We start from the raw sequence: 27,957 nt of genomic DNA, 5'->3' as shown, positions 1-27,957 counted from the left end.
TGGTCCATCCCTTGATCAGGCTGTTCAACGTGAGCTGCACCTGCGCAGTACCGAACAACATGGCTACCAACACAAAATATTAGCAGGGGCATGTGATCGTCGACATAGTTCTAAAAATATTATTTAGTTACTTTATATTTTTAATTTGTTATATTAGTTTCATATCAACAGGTAATTACATTATGGGCAGATCGGTAAGTAAACTTTTTATGTGTCTATTTGTCGAATGTTGTACCATACCGGTGTACCATGCGCTGACTTGCCTATGTCTATGATGGCACAACTGATAGCAGTGCCTGTGTGTGGGGTAAAGTGCATCTGAGAAAATGTGTTGAAATTTACTGCAGATATGTACACTTCCATACAGCACAAATTTACTGCAGATATGTACACTTCCATACAGCACATGTGTTTATCAGAAATATGAGGAGAATACCGATCCCACAATAGTACTTCACACACAGTAAAACATGTTGCACATAAATCAGGCGTACCGATCGGTTTCAGCTATAAATACACCCGTGGCCATTCATGCTAGTACCAGTACCTGTTTGCATACTATCCGGCGGATTTTATGCCCGACCATAGAATTATGTTTTTCTCTGTCATTGTACATTTTTAAAGTTTTTTAAATAAAATATTTAATTAAATTTGAACATTATTCCTATAGCTACATTTAGCGTATTCGTGCTACATTTTTAAATATATTTCTATTTTAATCCAATAAATCAAATCATGGGGGAACATATTTTGCATGAATTTGTTTTTATCTTTAAGCTCCTTCCTTGTAAATTTATAGGACTGCTCTATTATTAATGTTTCCTCGGTTAAATCATGGTCACATGACATTCAGCATGAGTGGTTTATGTGATGTTTTTATCAAGTGACCATGAACTAAATTTTACCATGGGTTGTTGCAAAGTTGGGTCGATTTTGGCAAGTCAAATTAGTGTTGTGAATATGCGTAACTTTGTTGTCAGTTGAAATAATAATAATATTGAAATGACATACCAGGTTAGGACTTACAACCACTGAAATTCTAGAATGGCCCTTTCAAGACAGCTATGGTACAAATAATTGTTTATTTTACCACTTTTTTTTTGTGGAAAATATAATACTTCAGTATTGAGATGATCATATTAAAGCGAGAGGGTCGTCACCTGCACATGCACGAGAATCAAGTTCCAAGCGACGATAACAAATTAACACACACTAAAAACACAAAGACTCATGGGTAGACGCTTGTTTGTAGGCAATGACACGCTATGGCCATCTGATGCATGCGCAGATGACGACTTCTCCGCTTTAAGGTTAGAGTTTGAGAGAGTTTGACATGTACAGGAATGGTACCTCCATGTCTGCATTAGAATTAATTTTTTGAAAACTCCATTTTTAACACTACCGACAATCCGCTGTTCATAGCATTGTGTGTCATTATTTGGCTAAAAATAAAGACAGATAAGAAAAATTGAGATGCGGTCATCTAGCCTATAGAGTTATGAACATCCTGTACAATTTATCCTGTGGTATTTGTGCGACTGAAAGTGTTAAAAAAAGGCACTTACAATAGTCTTAATACTAAGTCAAAAAAGTACAATAGCGAAATTTGTCATCACATAATCCTCTCGACAAACATTATTATTATTATTATTATTAATCCTTTATTTCAGGCCAAAAAAGTCCCATATTAAATACATAACAAACACGAACACTAATAAATACAACGTCTAAGATTAGTCCAAAATTTGGACATATTCGTCTATATCTAGTACCCCGGTAGCATGCTTACTAACTTCTAAGAAAATGGCTGTATGGCAGATCAATTTTAACACATTTTACCTCTGCTGTGACCAGAGGCTTTACCTACAGCTGGTTTGAATGAGATTAACTGCAAGTCTACATTTTAACCAATATTAACGATAACATTATAATCTATATATAATTTCTTCTAATTTCAGAATCAGCAAAAAGCAAATGAAGCCAAACAAAGAGGGAACACAGAAGCCAAACGTAAACATTATTTCAATGCCATAATTCACTATACAGAATCCATAAAAATTGATCCTAACGATGCTACTGTACTTACAAATAGATCATTGTGTTTTCTTAAAATGGCGCAGCATTTCCTCGCGCTTGAAGACGCCAAGCGTGCCATAAAGCTGCAGCCTGATTGGTCAAAGGTGAGTTGTTTCAATCCATCTGTGTTATCCAGGTTGTTTTCTACAGGGAATTTTGAGTCTTGTCCAGTTTTTAAAAGCAAGTAATAGAGTTTATGATTTGCAAATAACCTAATCACTGAGTCGTGTCAGCTCGGCACAATTGTTTCAACTGATGATGGTGAATACTTCATTTTAAGTTGCACTTTGGCTCTCTAAATGTTTCGATACTTCGTTCCAATCTTTCTGTTGGAGTTTCATTCATGCAGCTAAAATGACATTAATGGGACAATAAGAAATCAAACGGGTGGTGCATCGCGGTCATTGCCGTGGCGGAGATCGCAGTTCAACTGCATTTCATGAAAATTATGCATAGATTCCATGATACAGGCTATCCCTGGCCATGTATGGTAGGCTCATATGGCAATTCACACTTAGTCTACATTGCCACAAAGTTCCAATGAAGAATTAAATAAATTTGAACTTTGTCTGGTATGCGATACAGATAGACAGAATAAACATTAATGATACCTACCATTGTCAAATCAACCAAGAGACTCGAATCAGGAAGGCTTAGCTATTTTAAACTTTGTAAATAGCATTCTTTTATTCAAGTGTAATAAACGTAAGTGAAATGTACGGACGAGTCCTAATACTCATACCTTTGAAAGTAACGACTCTTACTCTTGAAATTGGTGATAAATACATGCATAAAATACAAGCATATACCATTTTTTCATATAACAATTCATATACAGCATTGGATTTATGGATTTTTACATGGGGCCAATAATATTATGAGGTTATTGCGAGGATACATCAAAGTATGCATGAAGACAGTACAGCGGGAGTATATCGGTCGACTCGCAGCGGAGGTTGATGCGATGGCGTACTGTCTGAGTGCATTCTTTGGGCTATCCTCGTAATAACCTTAATATTATACATCTTTTCCTTTCAAGGATGCATCAGGTCAAACCCTGGTGGCAGCCATGTTTGTTTTTACGCGCGTAATCATTACATATTTGGAATTCTCATTTTTTTATATGGTAGGATGAAAATACCCCATGAAATAATGCAAAATTACGGCACGCTGTAACTTATGACATTACGGTGATGTATGTGTAATAATACCATATATATCCATGCCAGCGATATCGTAACCTGCTCGATTTAAAAATAGCTATTTAAAACAATTACTTGTTGAATTACAAAGAATATGTTGAGTACGTATTTCACACTTTACTGAGATGCCTGATCATAAGCAGTCCGTAGCTCTCCTCGGCAATGGCCGTGGTGAACCGCCTGTTTGATTTCCTACTCTTCCCTAATCAACTGCAATCCTTCTTGTTTGACTTACAAGTCTTGTTTTTTATTAATTCCTGTAAACTTTTCAATCTGTGCCATTTGCGCCAAATGTTAGAACCCTGCAGACAACACCTCCCAGTGGCTGGCTCTTATTTGTCTGAATCGTACATTTCCATGAATATTTATTCATATGACAACACTTAACGACATCTTTTGCAACACAAGCCATTTAAAGAGAGTTTAATACCACTCCACTCGTCTATTACTCGCCCAAATCAATATTTCGGAATAGCAAGTTATCATTCTCCCAATTTTAATAACATACATGTACAATGTAGCTCATCTAACCACTTACCTTATTCGCCATATGTTATTTAGTTTACTTTGATAATAATCATCTTTTTTTAGGTGACAACTTTGGGATAGGAAGCTGAGTGGAGCTTGTCAAAACTTCATTGTGTGAAAACCGCTGAAAGAGGAATAGCCTCAGAAGGGAAGACGGTTTGAGTCTCCTCTTCAAATAAAAAAAAAACTCTTCTCACTACTGTAGGAAGAAGGCTTGTAGTTTTGCCTTCGTCAGTCTCGGAGATGGCTGGACTGATTTTTTTGAAACTTGGTACAAGGACACAGTGGTCAACCATACATGTGCATGTCAATTTATTTTCTGATTCGATCAAATATGGCGGCCATTTTTAATGCCAAAATTCAGTCAAATTCGGTCCTTGTGTGTTCATCATCATTTATCGGAGATGGCTTGACCGATTTTGTTGAGACATGTTACAAAGACAAAGGGACCACCCATACAGATGCATGTTGTTTACTTTTTTGAAATGGTCAAATATGGCCGACTGGCAGCCATTTTGATTGTTAATGTGGCTTTTGTCTGTCCATTGATATTTCTAAGAGATGCCTTGACTGATTTCAATGATACTCGGTACAAAGACACAGTGAGGAGGTATACATACCTATTCACATGGATTTATTTCCTGATTTGATCAAATATGGCTGCCTGGCAGCCATTTTGAATGTCAAAATCCTGTAAAATCCAGTTTTTTGGGTGTGTCCATCATCATTTTTTTGAGATTCCTGGGCCGATTTTGCTGAGACTTGGTCGGTAGCATCTGTTTTGAGGTTATCAAGTGAATGTAAAATGGACAACACAGTGTTGCTTTGTGTGATGGTTCAAATCATATCTCAGTCATGTTTTTATGTTTGCTTTACTCATTTTCTCATCACTCTCCAAAAATAATTTTAATGTACATATGTTTGTTTTTAGGGTTATTATCGAAAAGGTCAAGTTTATTACAGTGCAGATAAATTTGATGAATGTATTGAAGCGTATCAGGTATGCATAGATTCAATCTATTAGAGTACAATTTCAAACAAAATGGTCACCAATCAGCCATTTTGTATTTATTTATACCAAAAGGGTATTCTACCACATACATTACATGTGTGTGCTTCATTTTTCTGTATTTTTTCATTCACATGAAGAAACATGAAAAACAACATTTTTTTGCATAAAATCACTATGGCAACTGGATGCATACTAGAAGATTTCAATCATTTTGCAGTTAACGATTACTTTGTGCTTATAATCATATAATTTCCTTCATTGTGCAGATTTCAATCCTCGTTAGGGCAAAGTCTGAAAACAGGGATTTACATATGTATGTATGTATTCAGCAATGTGTCTGTGCGTCCACACCTATATCTCATGCTTAGACCAATCATGTTTAAATTTCACAAATACATGTATGCACATTTCAATGAAACTTCGTGCATAGATAATCTGTGACAGTACTTATCTTAATTCAGTGAATCTTGGTATGTACTCCAACACAATATGATGATCAAATTAGTTTTAGGTTTATGTACATCTATAATAAATGAATAATGAATTCATCACAGAGGTTCTCTGGAACTAATTAGAGAAAAAACCATGGATCAAATGTATTTTTTGTATGTATTTGGATAATGTGAATCACATTTTTTTTCATGTTATGCATCTCAAATAGCTGACAAAAATTAGTTGCCAAGCTTCTTGTTTGAAAATTTTAAATTAATTTTAATATGTCTCCAACACTCAGTACATGGGAGTTCTTTCTAAGCTTTCTTTGATTTTTTCTTACAGTTGGGGCTTGAAAAATGTCCAGAAGATGAAACACTAAAACTAGCATTAGAAAAAGCACAGGAAAAGCAAAAAGAAAAAGACGACAGTAAGTAATCGATTCTGTTTTTACCAGTAGTTCCTGCATTTCGTATGCAGTTCAAAAACAGGGACCCAGATCTTGGTTATACAAGGACAACTATTGTCCATCTTAGTACATACATTGTCAAACCGGACATAATTTTTTTTTTTTCTAGTTTTGATTCAAATAGAATGGCCAAATGCAATCAAACTTTACAACTAGCTTATACGGCATCCGTTTCAGTTTTGTTGACTATTGAACCAATAAGGACATTTTTGTTTTGTGGCACAAAAAAAATCCCAAAAGTGCTGAAGAATCACCCATGGTATATCTATTTCATGTCTCTGATACACTCAGTCGCAGGCATTGTTTGATACTTATTTATACTCATAGCCAATCCCATACTTATTGGAAGCGAATGATATGTTCAAGGTAAAGGATTTTTGTAAATAACAAAATGTATGTCATGACGGTGATGTTTATATTTCAGGAGAAAACTGGTACACAAGCGTAGGAATGAAAATTGGGTTAGTTTGCGGTATTTTACTCGTAGTATGCGATGAATGGTTGTCTTCCATTCCTGCCTTACCTGTGAGTAAAACTGGTTGGTAATTTTTCAGCAATGAATTGCCTATGGTATCTCTGTAAATCCATATCATTAGTATCTCTCTGTAGCTCAAGCCTTGTTGATGAGAAAGTCTTGCCATCAGTTATAAACTATACACTGTAAAATCTGTATTATCGTAAAAATCATATTTGAGGCCACAGCTTTAATAGAAGCTGCACCCCTAACTTGAGACATTGTTTCATGTTGAAATTGACAAGTTTTGATCCCAGGAAAAAGCCTGCAATATAAGCCGCACCCCAACTTTCACAAACCAAACAGCCACCAAATATTTCAGAAAAAGATATACCATTTAATTTTAAATTAAGGCATAATTTTTTGAACATTTCAATCTTTCCTGCGCCTAGATTAGAGTCCAATTTAGGTTTTCCGTAGTCATTGACGCTTATTCAAGAGTACAGTGTTTATTGTGGGTAGCGTGAATGAGTAAACTGGCCTTCGACAATGAGCTGTTATTATCGTCAAAAGTGTTAAATTCTTCTTCAATGCTCAGCTTATCTTTCAAAAAGAACTAATTTCTTGATTTAAAAAAAAATCATGCCGTTTTCCCATCAAAATCAAACGATCAGACTACAACAACGGTAAATCTCTTCCGTGTTCCGTTTATCGTGTTGCTGAACTACCAATAACATATTAAAATGAGCTATGGTAATTTAAACACGTTGGCACCATCCAGCGTTCCGATTGGTTAATTAGCGACTTGACCTGTCAGGTCAAAAAACAGTTTCAAGTCACTAAGGATGTTTGAACAAACATGGCAAATATCGTATCGAATCGATTGTTCACATGTGATCGAAATCATTCGCTTGCGATAAAACTAAGTTGAATTTTCACAACAATTCAACGAATTTATTTTTTGTACATTATTGTAATCACTACTGAGTAATAATCATCAATAATCAACACTTCGAAAACAAATAAGTTATTCATTTGTGTGAAATGCAGCTTGACCGGCTGGATTGCGGCGATACCATTACTGTGATCATTTACTACTAAGAATGCATTCGTTTTTACTTCTTTTAAAATATACTTTTCGTTATCCAAAAAAACATAAGAAAATAAATACATATTACATTAAATATACCGAGTATTTTTTTTTTATCATGTGAACATTTTTTTTTCGATTGACTGTAATTTCCCCAATGTCTAAATTAGAACATGGAAGGTACAGTCACTCTGCCGGAAGTCGAACATGCCAGTGGTCGAACGCAATCGACTGTCAGACGACTGTCTCTCAGTTGTGACCTATACCAGTGCTAATGAATTAGAGTGACGTCTATTCAAGAGATTATAGTACCGTACTCGACCGCGTTAGCGCCCAGGGGCCTCAACTCAGAAAATCACGATTTTTTAGGGGTGGGCGCTTATCCGAGCACCCCCCTCGAAAAAGAGTGCAAATGAAAAATTTGATTCATCAAGTGACAGATTACGTCTTTGAGGGAAATCAAATTACAAAATTAGTTGAGTTGTCATTGATTTTCACAACGAAGAAACAGAAATGATCACAAAAAATATGCACATTTTATTACAATATTAATTACGTACCACCAGAATTTACGAAATTAAAAACATTTGAGTCTGTTGGAACACAGTCGAAGTCAAAATTATTTCCACTGACGAAGATGTTGGATCGTACGCAAACTCTCGAACAAAATCACTTTCCGCCATGATGCATTTGCAGATTTCACCTGCAGCGGCGTCCTTTGACCTAATGGGTCAAGTTGGTTATTAACCAATCACAATGCTGTGTTGTACTGATGCAATTCTTCGGAAAATCCCGAAGACTTTCCGGTAACGCAATGCGGAAGTGAATTATCGATGTCGAAGTACGATCTGTTGGAATTGATTTCAGCGAATAAACGACATGGTTTTTCCAAAAAACTAGTAACTAGCCATTTTTGAGAGGTAAACTGAATATGGCATGAAATACTTACCGCATTTTACTTGTATTAACAGGTCATTGTCGAAGCGTAGTTTACGCACGGTTACCGCGTTCTACACATTCACAACATGTTCACAGCGGTCAATATCCACGCTGTATCATATAAAAACGATTACCAAGATTCGTTACGCAAGACCAAGTTTTAAATTAGTTGCATTTTGAAGGGGTGGGCGCTTTGCCGAATGTGACCCCAAATATAAAATTGCGCAAAAGTGGGGGGGTGGGCGCTTGCCCGGGCATGGGCGCTAACGCGGTCGAGTATGGTATATGGTACCGTAATCTGCGAATGCGTAAAAATCTATTTGTAGATATTATTTATTGTGCAGTATGTTACAGTGTGAAGTTTGTCTGTAACAATCCAAAAGTGCGCTTAGAATTGCAACAAAGCTGCAATCGAGTGTTGTGCATCTCATTAGCATATCATTTATCCTTTTGTTTTCTGAAAAAAATTCCTACTGTTATCAAAGTAAATGCTCTCATTACAGCTCCTTGCTCTAATTAAAGCCGCACCAAGACTTCACACATCTGAATTCGCCCATTGAAAAAATGAATTTTAATTAAATTAGGAATTTTACAGTAGAACATGCAGCTTCTATTAAATGGTACAATGCAATAGAAGGGATGCGCTTCATTTCTAAGTCAATATCATAATCATCATGTATGAAAATCCATATTCAAAATATCATGTACCGACTCCATATTCAAATCACCATGTACCGACTCCATATTCAAATCATCATGTACCGACTCCATATTCAAATCATCATGTACCGACTCCATATTCAAATCATCATGTACCGACTCCGTATTCAAATCATCATGTTCCAACTCCGTATTCAAATCATCATGTACCAACTCCATATTCAAATTATCATGTACCAACTCCATATTCAAATCATCATGTACCAACTCCACCAACTCCACATTCAAATTATCATGTACCAACTCCATATTCAAATCATCATGTACCAACTCCATATTCAAATTATCATGTACCAACTCAATATTCAAATCATAATGTGATCAAGATTTATATTCAGATCGTTGTGTATTGTTGAATCAAATGTTCAAACTGCCATGTACGATATAATCAAAATGTATATTCAAATCTTCATGTACCGAAATTCATATTCACGTAGTTTGGAAATCAATATTCAAACTGTCATGTCTTGAAATTCTGTGTTTTTTTTCAATTTCAGAATTACAAATGGAAATTGCTAATTGTAGTCATATTTGTGATTGCTGGTGCCGGGTGTGCTGAGATGTATAGTCAATTCTGGAAGATGACAAGTGATGCGTTGCTTATGGCTGATGAAAACTGGTTCAAAGGTGAGTTTAACATTTGTGCACAGGGTTTGTGGTTCAACGGTCAGTCACCTTTGTGCAGTGTGGTTCAAAGGTCAGTCACCTTTGTGCAGTGTAGTTCAAAGGTCAGTTCCCTGTGCGCATTGTAGTTCAGAGGTTAGCTACCTTTGTGCAGTGTGGTTCAAAGGTCAGTCACCTTTGCGCAGTGGGGTCCGAAGGTCAGTTACCTTTGTAAAACAGGGTTCAAAGGTCAGTTACGGTATGGTTCAAAGGTCAGTTACCTTTGTGCTGTGTGGCTCAGAGGTCAGTCACCTATGTGTGGTGTGCAGCAGGGTTCAAATGGCAGTTACCTGTGTACAGTGTGGTTCAAAGGTCAGTCACTCTTTTAGCAGTGGGGTTCAAAAGTCAGTTGCAATTTGTGTTGTGGATTCAAAGGTCAATCACCTGTGCATGTTGGGTTCAAAGGTCAGTAACATTTGTGCAGTGCGGTTCGAAGGTCAGTTACCTGTGTGCAGTGTGGTTCAAAGGTCAGTTACCTGTGCAATACAGTTCAAAGGTCAGTTTACCTGTGTGCTGTGTGATTCATAGGTTGGTTACCTGTGTACAATGTGATTCAAAGGACAGTTACCTGTATACATTGTGATTCAAAGGACAGTTACCTGTGTACATTGTGATTCAAAGGACAGTTACCTGTGTGCAATGTTCAGAAGACAGGTATATATGTGCAGGGATTGTGGTTTGATGGCAGCACTTGTGTAGGATTTTCATTTTAGTTGAGATACTGAAGTAAAATCATTGTACAATTTACCTTCAGCTGCAAAAGGAGGGTTTGGAGATGCATTGGGTATGTCTGTTGATGGACAAAGCCAAGCTGCAAGTCCATCGCAGTATCCAAGACCGGAAAGGCGGAGACCAGCAGACATTGATACAGAATTAAAAAAAGGCGTTGTAATAGAAGAAATGGAAGAGGAGGATGGAGCAGAGACAGATGTTAAAATGGAAGATGTTGGTGAAGATTTGGGAGAAGATATTGAATCAAAGAAAGACAAATAGTTTGAACTGTAAATAATACTTCAATGTGCAATCAAGGTTGTGTGAATGCTGCCCTCTTCAGGTAGCAATCAACTGTAAATCTACCATTTGTTTTTATGATTTCAAGCACCAATGAAGTTACTCGTCTATTGTTCCTGAGAAAATAAAATTTTGTATTCAGATTTTACCCAAAGTAATTAATTACAAATCAATCATTGCAATTATTTTTGTAGTGTTTTTAAAACGTGTTTTTAGTGCTGAAAGTTTCAAATAGATGATTCCTTCAATTTTGTGCCAATAATTTTCTTTCAAATTATAAACGTTCAGTAAATATTATAATTTATTAATGAAACTGCAATTTTCGTAAGCATCATTCTTGTAGAACGTTTCCCAACCTGAATATTCACATTTGTGTAGACGCCATATTAGGAAATTAAATTACCATACAAAGTACCTGAACACCTGGCTAGAACACACTGACCAATTAGACAAATCTTTGTCATAATGTGTCTCACTTTAACCTTTTGACCAGCACAATCAACTCTCTTTACTATTCAGATACTAAACTTGTATTTTTCAAAAATTCTGATCAAGCAACGTAAAGAACGATGAATTATAGATTGTGATTATTACCCACGTGTTTTGCTGTTTTACGAAACAGCTCAATTTGTTTTTATGCCATCTTATTCTTGAAGTATTAAAGCGAGGGGAGTCGTCACCTGCGCATGCGTCGGATGGTCATAGCATGTCATTGTTTACAAACAAACGTCTACCCATGAGCCTTTGCGTTTTTAGCGTGTGTTGTTATCGTTGCCTGGGACTCAATTCTCGCACAGGTGACGACCCTCCCGTTTTAAAACTCTTTATTATTTCCTTTTAGTACAAAATCAGGAAAAGAAATATATAACGCTATGCTATTTGTATGTATTGGAATTGTGGGTGTCTGGAAAATATTTATCTGAAAGCATTAAATTTGCATAATTTGATGGCATTCATAGACATGACATTTTGTAAGTTATTGCGTCTCCCGTGATAGTCACTGATACCCCATAACCTTTGTCATAGTCAACTCCCCAGGACCCTTATGATAAGCTATGTGACTCGCTGTGAATACACTTCTATATTTCATCATCTGCTAATGTCGCATTTTCCCCAGTCATTGCCCATCTGAGGAGACTTTCAGGAGAGGATGTCACTAGTACAGTTGTTAATAATATTTACATGACACTCGATTAAGCTTTTTCTTTTAAGCAATTTTGCAATGAAGTAGGTCTTGTTTAAGTCTAGAAAACAAGGCCACATGTACGTGTGTATGCATGTGCATGGATTTTTGATATAAATGAACTGTAGGTCCTTCAGGTTACAACTGACAGAAATGGAGTCAAATATCAAATGAAAAACAATTCTTTGATAACTATCAGTATATTTTTTTTTCTTAAAATATTACTTTGTTTAGCCAACTTGCAAATGATGAGAATGATTTACATTTTCAGATTTACATATTAAGCAAATAGAAATGTGCTAAATGTTCACTTTAATATTAAAATAATGTTTTTGTGATGTTTACCTTTTCTGTGTGTGTTGTAAAGAGACAGAATAATGTATTATTTGTCTCAGCTAATGCTGGCAAAGTGATATAATTTTTTGTAGTCAAATGTAAATTGTTCCCATGCAGTTGTGTCTAAAACAATATTTTGTTGAGATTTAGTCATCTTTGTGGGTATTTTTAAACAAAATAATGTTCATAAAATCTTAGTACCAAGATCAGGAAGAGCAGCTTAGTCACAAAGCGATAGATCATAAAACCAAATATCCCATCTTGTACTTTATTTTTAGCAACAATAAAAAAGTCATCCAACTTGTATGTACATCTTTCTTGTATTAAAGGCAGTGGGTTTATCAATCATGTGTGGAACCAGAAATAAACTTAGTTTTATTACAAAAATATATTGAACTTTCAAACTCTTACAGTCTGAGGAGATCACAAGACATGCTTCCAGAAAAGCTGTTTCCAGTTTTTGGTTTATAAATATAAAATATTTATAAATTTGAAATTACCTCCGACCAAAACCCTGAAATGAACGACCCAGTCTGCAAATTTGCAGTCAGAAATAAGTTAAATAAAAGAAAGCTTAGAAAGAAATTTCCGTGTGTATTGGAGGCATTAAAAATTAATTAAAAATTTTAGATTTGGCAACTAATATTTGTCTGCTATTTGAGATGCACAATGTGATTCACATTATCAAAATTTATAATACCCGGTACATACAGAAAATACATTTGATTTTTCATCCATGGTTTTTAGTCTAATTCCAGAGCACCTCTGTGATGAATTCAACTTGAATCTGATTTATTTTTAGATATCAGAAATGGGCTAATAATAGATATGTATGTTTTTCAACATCAAACTAATCATGTCTGGATTACTCTAATGAACCAAATAAATTATTATGCATAGATTTAGGTCTGTATATTGTTTCAGGGAGCACATGTACAAAGTTTATTATAATGTGATGATTAATCCTAACTAAATTAGTGGAAAGCTGAAACGTAAATTATTATGCAAATTAGGTAATTATTATAGATGTATATAAACCCAAAACTACTCAGATCGTCACATTGTGTTACAGTATATATGTAACAAGATTCATTGAATTAGGATGAGCACTATCACAGAACACCTATGTACGAATTTTCCTTGAAATGTGATCAAAACCAAAAAATTATGAATTACTAAGCAAATTAGAAAACAAATATCTGATTTTAACCCAAAACTAAGCAGGTCTTTGCATTGTTCTAGAGCATCTATGTACCAAGTTTCATTGAAAAGTAATGATTAGTACTTGAAATGTGAAAAGCTGAAAATTAGGTAAATAATATTTCACCTATCAGATCTGTGAATTGTCCTATGACATCTATGTACCGGTACTAAGTTTCATTGAAATGTGATGATTAGTACTTGAGATATCAGTGGAAAAATCGAAAATTGACTAATCACTATGCAAACTAGGTAATTAATATGCATGGATCTTTATCCAAAACTGTCAAATTTGTGCATTAGTCCAGAGCACCTGTGTACCAAGTTTCATCAAAATCCAATGAATGGCTCTTTAGATATCAGTTGAACAGTCATGAAACAGCTAAAAATTAGCTAATTATCATGCAAATTAGGTATTAAATATGCATAGATTTCAATCAAAACCTAATCAAATCTGTGCATTAGCCCAGTAGCTATGCACCAAGTTTCATTAAAAACTAACATGCGGTTCCTGAGATATCTCACACACACGCACTGGGGCAGATTGGAGTAAAACAAAGCTGATTGGCTTTGCAGCACAGCATGCAAATTATTATAGCCAATCCAGTTTTCTTACATTTGTTATAACCTACTTATCAAATATGGAAACAACTTTTCTGAAAGCACTGTATTCACATTGTACTTGGAGCTCCTCGTTTTTCAAATAAATAGTATAAAGTTTTGATACACATTAACAGAAGTAACACCAAATCTTGCTACATATTAATGAGTCTTAATACATAGTATCATATTTCGATATGTAGTGTGACACAGTATTATGTCATTTTAGGATTATAGTTAAATTTGATGATCTCTCCGGAACCTTCAACTTCAATCTGTTCATATATCCATCGCCGATTACATCTGCATTCTCCTCCACATTTCTCAGATCCACACTTGGGACATGGATAGTGACAACCAGGACAAAGATCATCCAAACAATCACAAAGGTCTCTGCCATCTTCTATCAGTAAACCAGCTTCATCGTATAGTGTACTTTTTTTTGGTTTTTGTCTAAAGATGGATAGACAGATCATTGTTATTGAGAACATAGAAGGCCGAAGGTTCACCCATATCATTGTTATCAAGAACATAGGGGGTTCACGCATATCATTGTTATCAAGAACATAGGGGGTTCAATCATATCACCATTATTGAGAACATAAGGGGTTGTGTAAAAAGTTAGCCAACCAGGCCGCAGTGCTTACATCCACAATGACTGACTGACCACCATCCATTATACCCACTTTCTTTTCACAGGGCAAATGCCATCAAATTATTAGATCTTGAATATTGATATCAGCAAAAAATGGTTTACAGTATTTCTATTGTTTATCCTTTAGCTGGTGACTAGTATGAATGAAAATAATTTTCTCTCAAACATTTCATGCATTGCTTTACAAGAAAAATGACATAAAATATATCTGCATTGAATGAAAAGAGCAAACTTTGTCTATTTAATCCATGTCATATTTCATCGTCTAAAACGCTTGTATTACAGAGATTATTATCTTTCCTGTATTTTTACAATCACTTCCCAGCAAAACATGGAGCATTTTATATTGCAGAATGATTGAAAGTCATAATAGCCACCAAATTGACCAGACAATATTCAAGACACCAGAAATTATTTTTAACTGTGCGTATGACGTAATATCATAGCTTTAAGTATTCTCATGCCTGAGAGTCGGAGATGAATGAGACAAGTACCTGGATGGATTTTCACTATGCATGACTCGTCGTAATTTCCTCATTTCTCGTTCACTAGTTTCCGGGTCAAATGACGCAAATGAGTAGGACAAAGGTCCTGGATTCTTGAACTGCAGACTTCGTAGTAACCTTTGAGTTGACTGTAAATAAATTAACAGTTGTGTCAGATTAACATACAAGGTGTCAGGATGAATTATCTCTCAAGAATAATAATCTTTAATTTCAAGTCACCAGACTAGTCCTCGAGAGTTGGCATGCATTAGTTGAAATAACCGCAATATTGTTCATTTCAAACGACGTTACAAATCATTACATCACATGATTAATTACCCATAAAGATATTTGATTGAAACAAACAAATGAGTAAACAAAAACTAAAGAAAGCTTAGAAAGAACTCCCGTGTGCTGAGAGTATTGGAGTAATATTAATAATTAATTAACAAACAAAGGTCCGCACAATGTCACAGACCATCATGTACCAGGTTTCATTGATTAATACACACAGATTTTAGTCAAAACTAATTAGGTCTGAGCATAGTCCAAGAGCAGCTATGTACAAAGTTTCCTTGAAATGTAATAAGTAGTACTTAAAATATCAACAGAAAAGTCAACAAATTAGGCAAATGAGGTAATTAATATGCACGGATATTAACCCAAAACCTATCAGGTCTGTGCATTGTCCTTGAGCATCTATGCATCAAGTGATGATTGTACTTGAGAATGAGATTTCAGTGTAAAAGCCAAAAATTAACTAATCTTTATGCAAATTATGTGATATACGCACAAATTCTTAATCAAAACTAATTAGGTAAGTTCATAGTCATAGAACATCTATGTGCCAAGTTTCATTGAAATATAGACAAAAGCCAAAAATTTAATAATTATGCGAAGTTGGTATTTAATATGCATGAATATTAACCCAAAACTTATCAGGTTTGAGCATTGTCCTATGACATCTATGTACCAAGTTTCATTTTAATGTGATGATTAGTGCTTGAGATATCAGTGGAAAAGTCGAAAATTGACGAATCATTATGCAAATTAGGTAATTAGTATGGACAGATTTTTACCCAAAACTAACAAGGTCTGCACATTGTCCCAGAGCTTCTATGCACCAAGTTTCATCAAAATCCAATTAGTGGTCCTTTAAATATCAGTGGAACAACTAAAAATTAGCTAATTATCATGCAACGTAGATGTGTATTTGCAAAATTTTGTGATTGTCAGCTATTTTGAATCCCAGATGTAGCACGTATGGATAACATATGCATGTAATTTATCCAGGCATGTCTGAAATACAGTTCTGATAGCAATTTTTTTTAAAATGGCCACCTTTGGTAATAGTGAATCACATTGCAAAATAAATGTGCATGTATGTGTGATTATGAATGTGATTAGTCCTGGCATGTACACATGTGCAGACAGATTGATACAGTGATACACAGGAATTATGAGTTAATTTCTATGAAAATGAGTTTGAAACTACCCGGTAATTTTTTTTTTTCTTTGACACAAAGTGTGGAAGAAAAAAATGTTTTGTTGTCAACACATTTCACAAAATAAATCCATATAATTGCTTCCAACTAGTTTTCTTTTTTTAGTTTAATTTTTATCAAGACCTGTATCACATCGGATATATTATCATATAAAGTAAATTACAGAACAAAAAGAGAAAATGAAATAGAGTTACTGTTTATAATAAAAAACAGACATTAGGTTTATGCTACAAAATCAAAAAATCAAATTATTCCAGTACCACACCAACTGTGAGTTCCAACGTATGTCACTACTATATATTACAGAGACAATGCCATTAGTAGATGTATAAACGCGTTCAGTAAATAAAGATACTATTGAGACAAGGGAATGTTTGTACTCTATTAACAACACACATTGTACTGACACTACAAAATCATGTGGATATTCAAATAAAATCCAGAAAAGCATTGTTATGGGAAACCCTCATGGCATTAAGCGTAGACTTTCAAAAACAACACCATAATTGACAGCAATAAAAACTAGAACAGTAAGTTTTGAAAAGCAATTGCTTAACCTCAGTGCTACAGTTCACAAATTTTGGCAACAAGAGATTAGCACGAACACAAAACAAACGTCTCTGGTGATCAATGTCAATATTGTCTTTAAGATCGTAAGTAATTTTGTGACCGAGGTAGTTAAACAATTCAACAAATTCTAATTTATGACTACATAGATAAAGCGGTGGTATATTACTCAGTTTATGACGACTTGGAAAATACATACACTTTGTTTTCTTAGTGTTATAAATAATATCATGATCGTTAGCATATAGCTCACATGTATGCAAAAGTTTGCGCAAGCCTTTGATAGAGGGCGCAATGAGGCACATGTCCTCTGCATAGTTTAAATTATTCACAAGTTTTAGCACCAACCTGACAACCACTTACAAGCTTATTTAATTCACGACCTAGATGACTACATAAACGTTGAACAGGGCCGGAGACATAATACCTCCTTGACGAACTCCGTTAGTGACCTCAAAGAAACGTGACAGGTTGTTTCCCCCATCTAACACAGTAATGTTGGTGTCGATACCAGTTCACTAACAGCCGAGTAATATAGGGGGGGGATTTTACGGTGCACAAGTTTTTTAAATAATGTCCAATGGTTTACTCTATCGAAGACCTTTTAAGCATCAAGAAAACACACAAACATATTACTTCCCATGGTGTTGTAATGACGAATTATTTCTTTGAGAACAAGAATACACAAATCAGTTGAGTGTTTCTTCTTAAAACCAAATTGGTTGTCTATAGTTTCATATTATGTCCAATTGGTTCAAAATAAAAAAAAAATTATAGAAGAATATTCAAAGAGACAAAATCAAAGGGTTAACCGACTGAGCTCCGAAGACAACTTTATTTTGTCACCATTCATTTTTAAAACCAGTTTAAAATTGTAACTAATAAAAAGTTATGTTCATTTGGTCCCAAATATAGAAAAATACATAAAAATAGCCACCCCCCACCCCCTCAAGAAAAATTGAGGCGCTCAATGGGTTAATGGAATTTCTCAAATGAATAAAAGTACGGTATATATTGTAAAAGATCTATGTTTATTCTGATCACATACATGTAGATTTCCAAATGCCATACACACACATATATTCATGAAGGCATGCTACTGAAAAATAGTAACTTTCTTTATTGAAATATTTTACAAAAACAAATCTCAGACATCTGAGCTTAGTTTAATCCTAATCCTGTCAGCCCTGTGTACTTATACTTTTACTTGACCACACAAGGGTTGAAGCCAGCTAGATGTTACACTCAAACTACACTGAATAACAAAATGTAATTACTCAACAGTAAACAAATCATGCATAATGAGACATTTGATGACACAGACAAGGAGAAAGTTGAATCAAAAAAAGGGGTCTTTACAGTTCAGAGAAAATTAATGTACAAAACTCAGTGAATAGTCAGGTTTGTTGGTATTTTACATTCTTTCCTATGGAACGAAAATATCTTTTATGATTTTTGTTTTTTCTCAAAAATGACTGGCACCTGATTAAATTTCACCAAAATCCCCCAAAACTCAAGAGACCTAATCATCTAATCACCACTTTGTTGCCTCAACTAACCAATGACATCTTGTCTTGCATGTTATGGATTTATCCAATCATTGGTAAGTTTACATTTCTTGTTGCCTCAACTAACCAATGACATCTTGTCTTGCATGTTATGGATTTATCCAATCATTGGTAAGTTTACATTTCTTGTTGCCTCAACTAACCAATGACATCTTGTCTTAGATGTTATGGATGTATCCAATCACTTGTAAGTTCACATTTCTTGTTGCCTCAACTAACCAATCACATCTTGTCTTAGATGTTATGGATGTATCCAATCACTTGTAAGTTCACATTTCTTGTTGCCTCAACTAACCAATCACATCTTGTCTTAGATGTTATGGATGTATCCAATCACTTGTAAGTTCACATTTCTTGTTGCCTCAACTAACCAATCACATCTTGTCTTAGATGTTATGGATGTATCCAATCACTTGTTAGTTCACATTTCTTGTTGCCTCAACTAACCAATCACATCTTGTCTTAGATGTTATGGATGTATCCAATCACTTGTTAGTTCACATTTCTTGTTGCCTCAACTAACCAATCACATCTTGTCTTAGATGTTATGGATGTATCCAATCACTTGTTAGTTCACATTTCTTGTTGCCTCAACTAACCAATCACATCTTGTCTTACATATTATTGAATCAATCAGGTCTAGTATTACTTGTTTCACCTTAACTACTCCTGTTTTGACTTTCATGACTAACTGTAAAAAAAAAAAAAAAAAAAAAAAAAAAAATATTCCTTGTATATTTATCTGAAATTTCAATTGAAAGACTTTAAAGGTCTGCAATATTTGACTGGTCATAGTTAATTCTGAGATCAGTATTTCAAATTAAGTTAGTCTTAGTTAGAGACCTCACTCTGACTTTAATAGTTATGACGAGCCTAGAGTTCTGATAAGCTGTCAGTCTGACAATCGAAAGTAAATTAATTAGTCCTAGTCTGGATGTAGTCTAAAAACCACGACTTATAATTTCACCTCTGTGCGTCCATCTATCAGCGCCTGTATTTCAGACATGCCTGGGCCAATTTCATTTAAACTTTTAATTCAAGATGGCTGAATGGCAGCCATTTTAGTGCTAAAAATTCATCAAAGTCTAGTATTTTTACATATACATCATAACACATTTAAGATGGCTGATCATCATTTTTGTGCTAGAAATGCATTATGAAAGTCATGGGCAGAATAAAGGAAGAGATCTCACAAAAAAGATAGGTTCTACTTGGCATCAAGCTTGCAGAATAAGCATGAGATATGACCAATGTGTCAGTGTTCATATAATTATTGCTTATATACCATAGTTGTTCGGCTAAGGGCCCAGGGTCCTGAACATGAAAAATTGACAAATAATTGGGCCTATGCCCAGACATCCTCGGCAAAAAAAAAACGAGAATTCTCAATACTTGACAACACGCAGATCGAACTGCGGCAGGGAATAGAACGGCAAATGAAAACATAAAACGAAAATAAATGAACAATATGAAACATTAGAAGTATAACAAAAATAATTTATTGCTTTATAATGTGACAAATAAACCAGACATAATAAAAATTGACAGTGAAGAATCATTTGAATTAGAATTTCCCCACCGACAAACACGCCCATCACGCGTAAAATTATTTCCGGTTTTGACAAATACCGCATCAACAGTCATACACGATCAACAATACTTTACAAATTTACACAGTAAAAATTACGAAAGTTCATAGTTGTTTGGAAAAAATCAGATCTCTATTAGTACATTCATTGCCGTCTTCGTCTAAGTCAAAACACAAAAAAGTCCAAGTCGGCGTCACTGTTGCCGTCAAACAAAATTCCTACAGTTTCGTCCTGAAGTTCGTGGATGTTGTCACACACAATTTGGTATTAGCACTTTTAATCCACGGATTTCACTGCCCGACCGTGGACGCTTACCTGGACAACTACATGTACATGATATGGTATCTGAATGGTTAGTAAATATTTGGTATTATATTGCTCGTTTTATTTATTTATATTACCTGTTTGCCAAATATCGGTTGAAAGACCTACAGTTTTACTTTGACATACTCTGATTTTTTTAGTTAATTTTGTACACTGTTGATGTACCTATCAGTATTTACAAATTGCACATAAAAACACAGAAGAGACAATAGTGAGTTTTAAAGTCTGGAGTAGTCAATTTAAAGTGCATACTCACATGTTTTTCCTCCTCGGCTGTAGCCGTTAACTTCTCCAAGGAGGCTTGGAGAGAAAGCTTATTCCGGCAACCTTTACAAATAGCTATTAGGATGAATTAAACATAACATTAATTATTCCAACAATTAATGACTATGTTATGAAGATTCTAGTAGCTGAGACTGGATTTTAAAGCAGATACGAACATGATATATTTACGTCTTGTTTGTTTTAACTAAATATTCTGAAGAGTAGACATCCAGGCATTTTCAACACGGTGACAACAATGGTCTAAAATTCTTGAAAAACTGTATTTTGGGATAGTTGTTGAGACTCTCCTGAACAGTGTAACAAAACTACCTTAATACAGCATTGATAAATTTGTTACTCAAAGTTGATTTTAGCTTTTTTTTCAAATTAAACTGTTTTCATCAGCTCTTTGACGGGTATGTCTAAAATGTTTCAAGTCCTACCTATGGTTAATGATAAATTTATGCACCATTATTACTTATTTTAGTAATACAGAAAATAAATTGAGAACGCTGCAATTGGAAATAAATTTGTTTGATGTGGCAATGTTTCAAAACATAACATGCATGGCACTGGTCGATATAAAAACTATAGTTTTTTTAATTTTGTAATTTTCAGTAAAATGTCATGTAACCTAATCATGTAGTTGCACAGTAGAAGCCATTATTCGTATTTCTGCCATACACTGTGGTAGAAGACACTGTTTATAACAACATTAACAACAGTAAAAGTTGAAAATCAACTCACAGGATCCAAGAGGAATAATCATATCAGTCTCTTCCAGTATCTTCATTGACTGGTTTCTAGTTATGCTTCTGTCATTTTCACCTTTCATTGTAGACGACTTGTGACCTGACAGTTCCAGTGGTACACAGCAATAGGTTGATCTTGGTCGCCAGCCAACCCCAAGCTTTGCACGATGTAGTGGACATATTGACATACGTTCTAATTCACTGTGATTTCTACCAAATAAACCTGTGAAGAAAGGCGAGATATATATGACAGCCACATGATGTATGACAGCCACATGATGTATGACAGCCACATTATTTATGACAGCCATATGATGTATGACAGCCATATGATGTATGACAGCCACATGATGTATGACAGCCACATTATTTATGACAGCCACATGTGTGACTGCCACATGATGTACAACAACCACATGATATATGACTGTCTCATGATGTACTACAACCACATTATTTATCACAGCCACATGATGTATGAATGCCACATGATGTACAACCACATTATTTATCACAGCCACATGATGTACAACCACATTATTTATCACAGCAACATGATGTATGAATGCCACATGATGTACAACCACATTATTTATCACAGCAACATGATGTATGAATGCCACATGATGTACAACCACATTATTTATGACAGCTAAATGATGTATGACTTCCACATAAGGTACAACAACCACATTATTCATCAGAGCCACATGATGTATGACTGCCACATGATGCACAACAATGACTACCACATAATGTACAACCACATTATTCATGACAGCCACATGATGTATGACTGCCTCATGATGTACAACATTATTTAAGACAGCCACATGATGTATGACTGCCTCATGATGTATGACTGCCTCATGATGTATGACAGCCACATGATGTATGACTGCCTCATGATGTATGACAGCCACATGATGTATGACTGCCTCATGATGTATGACAGCCACATGATGTATGACTGCCTCATGATGAATGACAGCCACATTATGTACAACCACATGATGTATGACCACCACACATTGTACAACCACATGATTTATGACTGCCACATGTTGTACAACAACCACATGATTTATGACAGCCACACGATGTACAGAAGCCACATGGTGTACAACAACCACATGGTTTATGACAGTCACATGATTTATGACTGCCACACAATGTGCAACAACCACATGAGGGTTTTCAGCCTGCCTATTCACATAGTTCATACCCACCATATACTCCGGTCAGTCAAAATGACTATTTTGAACTGTAGGCATTAATCTGCAATTCAACCAAAGACGGAGGGAGAAACCTAGGTCAGGGGAAGCCTGATGACCTCAAGATTTTCCTTCACGTTACAAACCACATGACCAAGGTAATGAGGCGCAGCCATATTGCCTTTATCGCCACTCTGGTTCTTTTTCTACGCACCGAGGACTAAGCCAACGCTATAATACAGACACAGTAAATTTAATTTATGGCAGCCACATCTCTATATCTTCTCGGTCACTATGGTAACCAAAATCAACCTCTCATTTTTTCTCATATTTTTTTTCCAAAAATGTTGATCAGGAGATGTAGCAATGATATATTATGTCAGTTTGGTCTAGAATTAACTTTAGTAATTATTTAAAACATCAAGCAAGCAGCCTGTCAGATGCATGAGATAGAAATATCAATCAGGCTCATCAGAAATTAACAAAAATGAAAAAAAATGAGAACTACAACCAGTGCGCTTTTATGGATGACTTGTTTTTTGTTTTATCATTTTGAGCTACATGAACGGAACTAGTTTTTTTAATATACACTTGGGTGATCAGGTGCTCTAAAACACCTTTACAAAAGTATATATGAAATAAAGTACTCTCAAAAACGTGGCAATGGATCAACTCACAAGATATACATACCTATACGAGCTAGAATTAACTCCACTTCTGAAGTGACTCCCCCAGAATGCAACTTGCGTAAATGAGAGTACACGTCCCTGTTGCAAGTCTTCAAAGGAACGATTTCAAATTTATCGTTGTTCCCTTGTGTTATGTTAATGAGAGGGTCTGGTCCACATGCCGTGCCACACAGTGCAGAGAAGGAACATATTGTCTAATACGCAATAGAAAATAATATATAAATATTTAGTCATGAATTCAGAGTGATTCAGAAACAGATTTACATACTAACACAAAACTATCATCCACATTGTCAGGAAATTAAATTTATGAAACATTTGTAAAACCTGAAATGTCTTTCTTTAAAATTCAGAAGTTGCACATTGGAAATTCTGGGTAGCAAGTTAGATGGCATAACAAAATTTAAAATTATTCATATATTTCCACCTCTTATTTGTTTTTGTGATGTAGCAATACATTTTTGTTTTGCTCTTCACTAATCATTGTGTGTAGATTTTTGTTTCAAAGGCTGCCACCCTGCCCTTGTTTCAAAGGCTGCCACCCTGCCCTTGTTTCAAAGGCTGCCACCCTGCCCTTGTTTCAAAGGCTGCCACCCTGCCCTTGTTTCAAATGGACGACCCCTTATCTAGCTAATTTTATGAATGAGTAAATGTATTCTTGTCAGACTGAATGCTGTCTAAGTACCAATAATTATCTTACCTTGCACTACTTGTATATATCATTATCCAAAACAATAGTAGTGACTGGTCTAACTAGTGGTAGTGACTGTCAAATACTACATACTGGCTTCTGATGGTTTAACTAGTAGTAGTGACTGTCAAAATACTACAGACTGGCTTCTGATGGTCTAACTAGTAGTAGTGACTGTCAAAATACTACAGATTGGCTTCTGATGGTTTAACTAGCGGTAGTGACTGTCAAATACTACATACTGGCTTCTGATGGTTTAACTAGTAGTAGTGACTGTCAAAATACTACAGACTGGCTTCTGATGGTCTAACTAGTAGTAGTGACTGTCAAAATACTACAGATTGGCTTCTGATGGTTTAACTAGTAGTAGTGACTGTCAAAATACTACAGATTGGCTTCTGATGGTCTAACTAGTAGTAGTGACTGTCAAAATACTACAGATTGGCTTCTGATGGTTTAACTAGTAGTAGTGACTGTCAAAATACTACAGACTGGCTTCTGATGGTCTGACTAGTAGTAGTGACTGTCAAAATACTACAGATTGGCTTCTGATGGTCTAACTAGTAGTAGTGACTGTCAAAATACTACAGATTGGCTTCTGATGGTTTAACTAGCGGTAGTGACTGTCAAAATACTACAGATTGGCTTCTGATGGTTTAACTAGTAGTAAAGGTAGTGACTGTCAAAATACTACAGACTGGCTTCTGATGGTCTAACTAGTAGTAGTGACTGTCAAAATACCACAGACTGGCTTCTGATGATCTAACTAGTAGTAGTGACTGTCAAAATACCACAGGCTGGCTTCTGATGGTTTAACTAGTAGTACTGGTAGTGACTGTCAAAAACTACTGACTGGTTTCTGATGGTTTAACTAGCACTAGTTATAATTGACAACCATGCATACTACCATTTACTCTGGCACAGATTGGATAGTTGGTGTATCAAAGAGTGGACCATTGACTGGAAATCACAAAGAATGTGAATTTCAGTTGATCATGGTTCACAATGAATGTAAAAATCTTTACTAGGAGAACTTTTCATATCACATGGCATCGTTAAAGGGGAAGTCAAAGCAAACAACATAATGCTCCCAGATGAAAGAGCTCCACAAATGTAGGAGAATGCATTTTACAGTTTTTTATATCGCTTTTCATTCTCTAGACACTCAACTTTCCATCAGTATTATTTAGCCCTCCATCTTGATTCTCCAGCACAATATTATGGGTAAAGTGTTACATCAAATTCACTGTTGAGAAAAATTGAGATAATGATGTCATCTATAACGCTAGAAATACTGATGTGAATTAGTTCAAATTTTTGTTGTGCATATTACTCATTCATTTAATTAAAATAATGGAAATTAGGATGTTACAAATACACAAAAAGTGAAGATATTGCCAAAAATGAAAAATTAACAAAAAATCATTATTTTGGTTGTTAAAAATAGAATTTGTGTCCCCTTTTTGTGGTCAACAGGTCATATATCACCTGTATAACCTACTTGCATCGATAAATTGTATAAAATATACGAAAAATTTAGCATTTGGTAGTAAAACACAAAAATGAATATTTTTCAGTTCTGTTGTCATGACAACTATTTTATATGCATGTTCAGCATTGGGACATGTATGCTACCATTTTCTAAACCAATTTGAAGTTGAACTTTTGAAGTTATTGATAAAATCAAATTTCTCACAACAGTGGATATGATGTCATGCTTTACCTATAATCCCATGCTGAAGAATCAAGATGGCTGACTACATAATAATGATAAAAAGTTGTATATCTAGAGAATGAAAAGTGATATATAAACAAATTGTAAATTGCATTTTCTTACATTTGTGGAGCTCTTTCATCCTTGACTTTTCTATTACATTGATGTTAGTTTATTGCATGATTGTTAACTTTTATCACAAAAATGGAGATCAATTTGAATAGACAATTGCTTGAATTGTCATTGATATGGTATGATTTAAAAAAATCATTCTTAACTACTATATTTTTCTTAAGGAACATTTAAGATAAGACAGACACATGTAATATACAGTAATATGTAAGGTGATGTTGCTATGATCTCTCTGAATTATCAGAGACAAACATATTTTTTAACTATAAATAAGGATGGCATATTTCATTTCTTCCAAACAAACATACATAAATTGCCAAGCTGTACATTTTTAATGTGGTGAAAGGGACAAAAGAACACTGAAAGAAATAATGTTGTGATGAAACGACATTGGGAAAAAACAGGTTGAGAAAAGAATATCCAATGTACCCCTAACCCCTTTCTCTAGCCTGAAACCTAACCCTCCAGCCCCCCAATTCTGTTGTATTTGCCCCTCTAGATAATTATATGTGTTCTCAGGTAGAGCATATACAATTAATTTGAGGAAGCAATAGAGGGTAGGGTCGAGTTAGAGTTGGGACTAGAGGTGGGGTACATGTACATTGGAAAGTCTTTTCTAGGTTGGGGATGAAACGACACTACATGTATCTGTACAAACAGTCTTGAACTCAGGGCAACAAAATATGGCTTATACCTCAATGGAAAGGAAATATCTGTGCGTACATGGCAGTTTTAGCGGTGAAATTTACATTTAGACTTGGTGGCGCCCAAACAGGGAAACACTGAATAAAGTGTACCGGTAGTTACATAATTGACACTTCAATGTACATTGATATATAAAATTAGTCCCAAAATAAGACACTTTGAATAACATGTTCCATGTTTCTTTTTTAAAAAATTCCTGGATATTCACAGAACTACAAGGCAAGGTCCCAATGAAACGAGCACCATCATAACCACAGACATGTACACAGAGCTAATAATCACATTATTAAGCTTCTGTGGTCAGACAAATGCTTTTCATAGACTGTAGAAAAATCCTTTATACAGGCACAGTCCCTCTATCATATGATATGATAGAGGGACTGTGATACAGGCAATGCTAGAACTAGTGCCCGATAGGAGCAATGCATATGGATGACAGAACTGAGCCTTTTCTTATGATTGAATAAATGCATGCATGTAGTGCACACAAATATTAATGAAGTGTGTGACTGCCTAGCTGCAGTTCTGTAGCTCGCTTGGTTTCGCTGTCGGTTACTGTATTTCGTTCGTCGTGGTGTAATAACCCTGGTTTCGCGTTAACACCACGACGAATTAACGAAATCACCGACAGCGAAACCACAGTCACTTGGGGGCTGAAAATCAATAAATACTATTTTTTTTTTTTAAAAAATCATCCGCTATACGTATATAAATAAATTTATATACATATAGCGGATGATTTTTTTTTTTTTTTTAATTAGTATTCATTGATTTTCAGACTGTGAGCGAAACCAAGCGAGCTACAGAACTGCAGCCAGTGAGTGTCTGTTGTCACTTCTGTCCCACTAAACATAGATGTTGGACAGGTGTTTAGCAAAATTTGTGTGAGCAAATTTGGGTGAGCAAAATCAGAAAAGATTTACTTACTCCCCGAACGCTAACACCTAGAACACGTCTCACCTCAGATATGTTCATTGTGATTTGGTTCGTTGGACTTAGTGCCAAATTCTCTACTCGATCGCGTAGCTCACCGTCATCAGAGATATTCACATTGGAAGACAGCCCACGACTCATATCTGTGGACGTAGAGCTGTAAATATTTATATTGTCTCCCAGTCCTTGCGTCTCATTGCCGGTATCAAGTTCAGTTCCGACAACTGCCATTCGTTCATTCAAGTTTTTGTCCGC

General features: G+C 35.2%; 2 protein-coding genes across 2 annotated transcripts; one reads left to right on the top strand and one right to left on the bottom strand.

The window, feature by feature from the left end:
- Nucleotides 1–40: 40 nt before the first annotated feature.
- LOC100378361 (uncharacterized) lies at nucleotides 41–12,416 on the top strand. Its single transcript, XM_085507016.1, has 8 exons — nucleotides 41–194; nucleotides 1,959–2,010; nucleotides 2,121–2,180; nucleotides 4,738–4,806; nucleotides 5,596–5,680; nucleotides 6,144–6,244; nucleotides 9,420–9,549; nucleotides 10,340–12,416. Exons 2-8 carry the CDS (start codon nucleotides 1,975–1,977, stop codon nucleotides 10,576–10,578), a joined length of 720 nt encoding a protein of 239 aa, XP_085363142.1. The 5' UTR covers nucleotides 41–194; nucleotides 1,959–1,974; the 3' UTR covers nucleotides 10,579–12,416.
- On the bottom strand, nucleotides 12,370–27,957 carry LOC100371798 (ARL14 effector protein-like). The gene is made up of 6 exons (XM_085507015.1): nucleotides 27,730–27,957; nucleotides 23,529–23,721; nucleotides 21,620–21,847; nucleotides 20,865–20,947; nucleotides 15,065–15,204; nucleotides 12,370–14,368 (listed from the first exon to the last, which is right to left on the bottom strand). Exons 1-6 carry the CDS (start codon nucleotides 27,931–27,933, stop codon nucleotides 14,131–14,133), a joined length of 1,086 nt encoding a protein of 361 aa, XP_085363141.1. The 5' UTR covers nucleotides 27,934–27,957; the 3' UTR covers nucleotides 12,370–14,130.

Source organism: Saccoglossus kowalevskii, chromosome 13, assembly GCF_978046115.1.
Source record: "Saccoglossus kowalevskii chromosome 13, keSacKowa6.1, whole genome shotgun sequence".
NCBI classification, from domain to species: Eukaryota; Metazoa; Hemichordata; class Enteropneusta; family Harrimaniidae; genus Saccoglossus; species Saccoglossus kowalevskii.
This window is presented reverse-complemented; position numbering and strand designations above follow the sequence as displayed.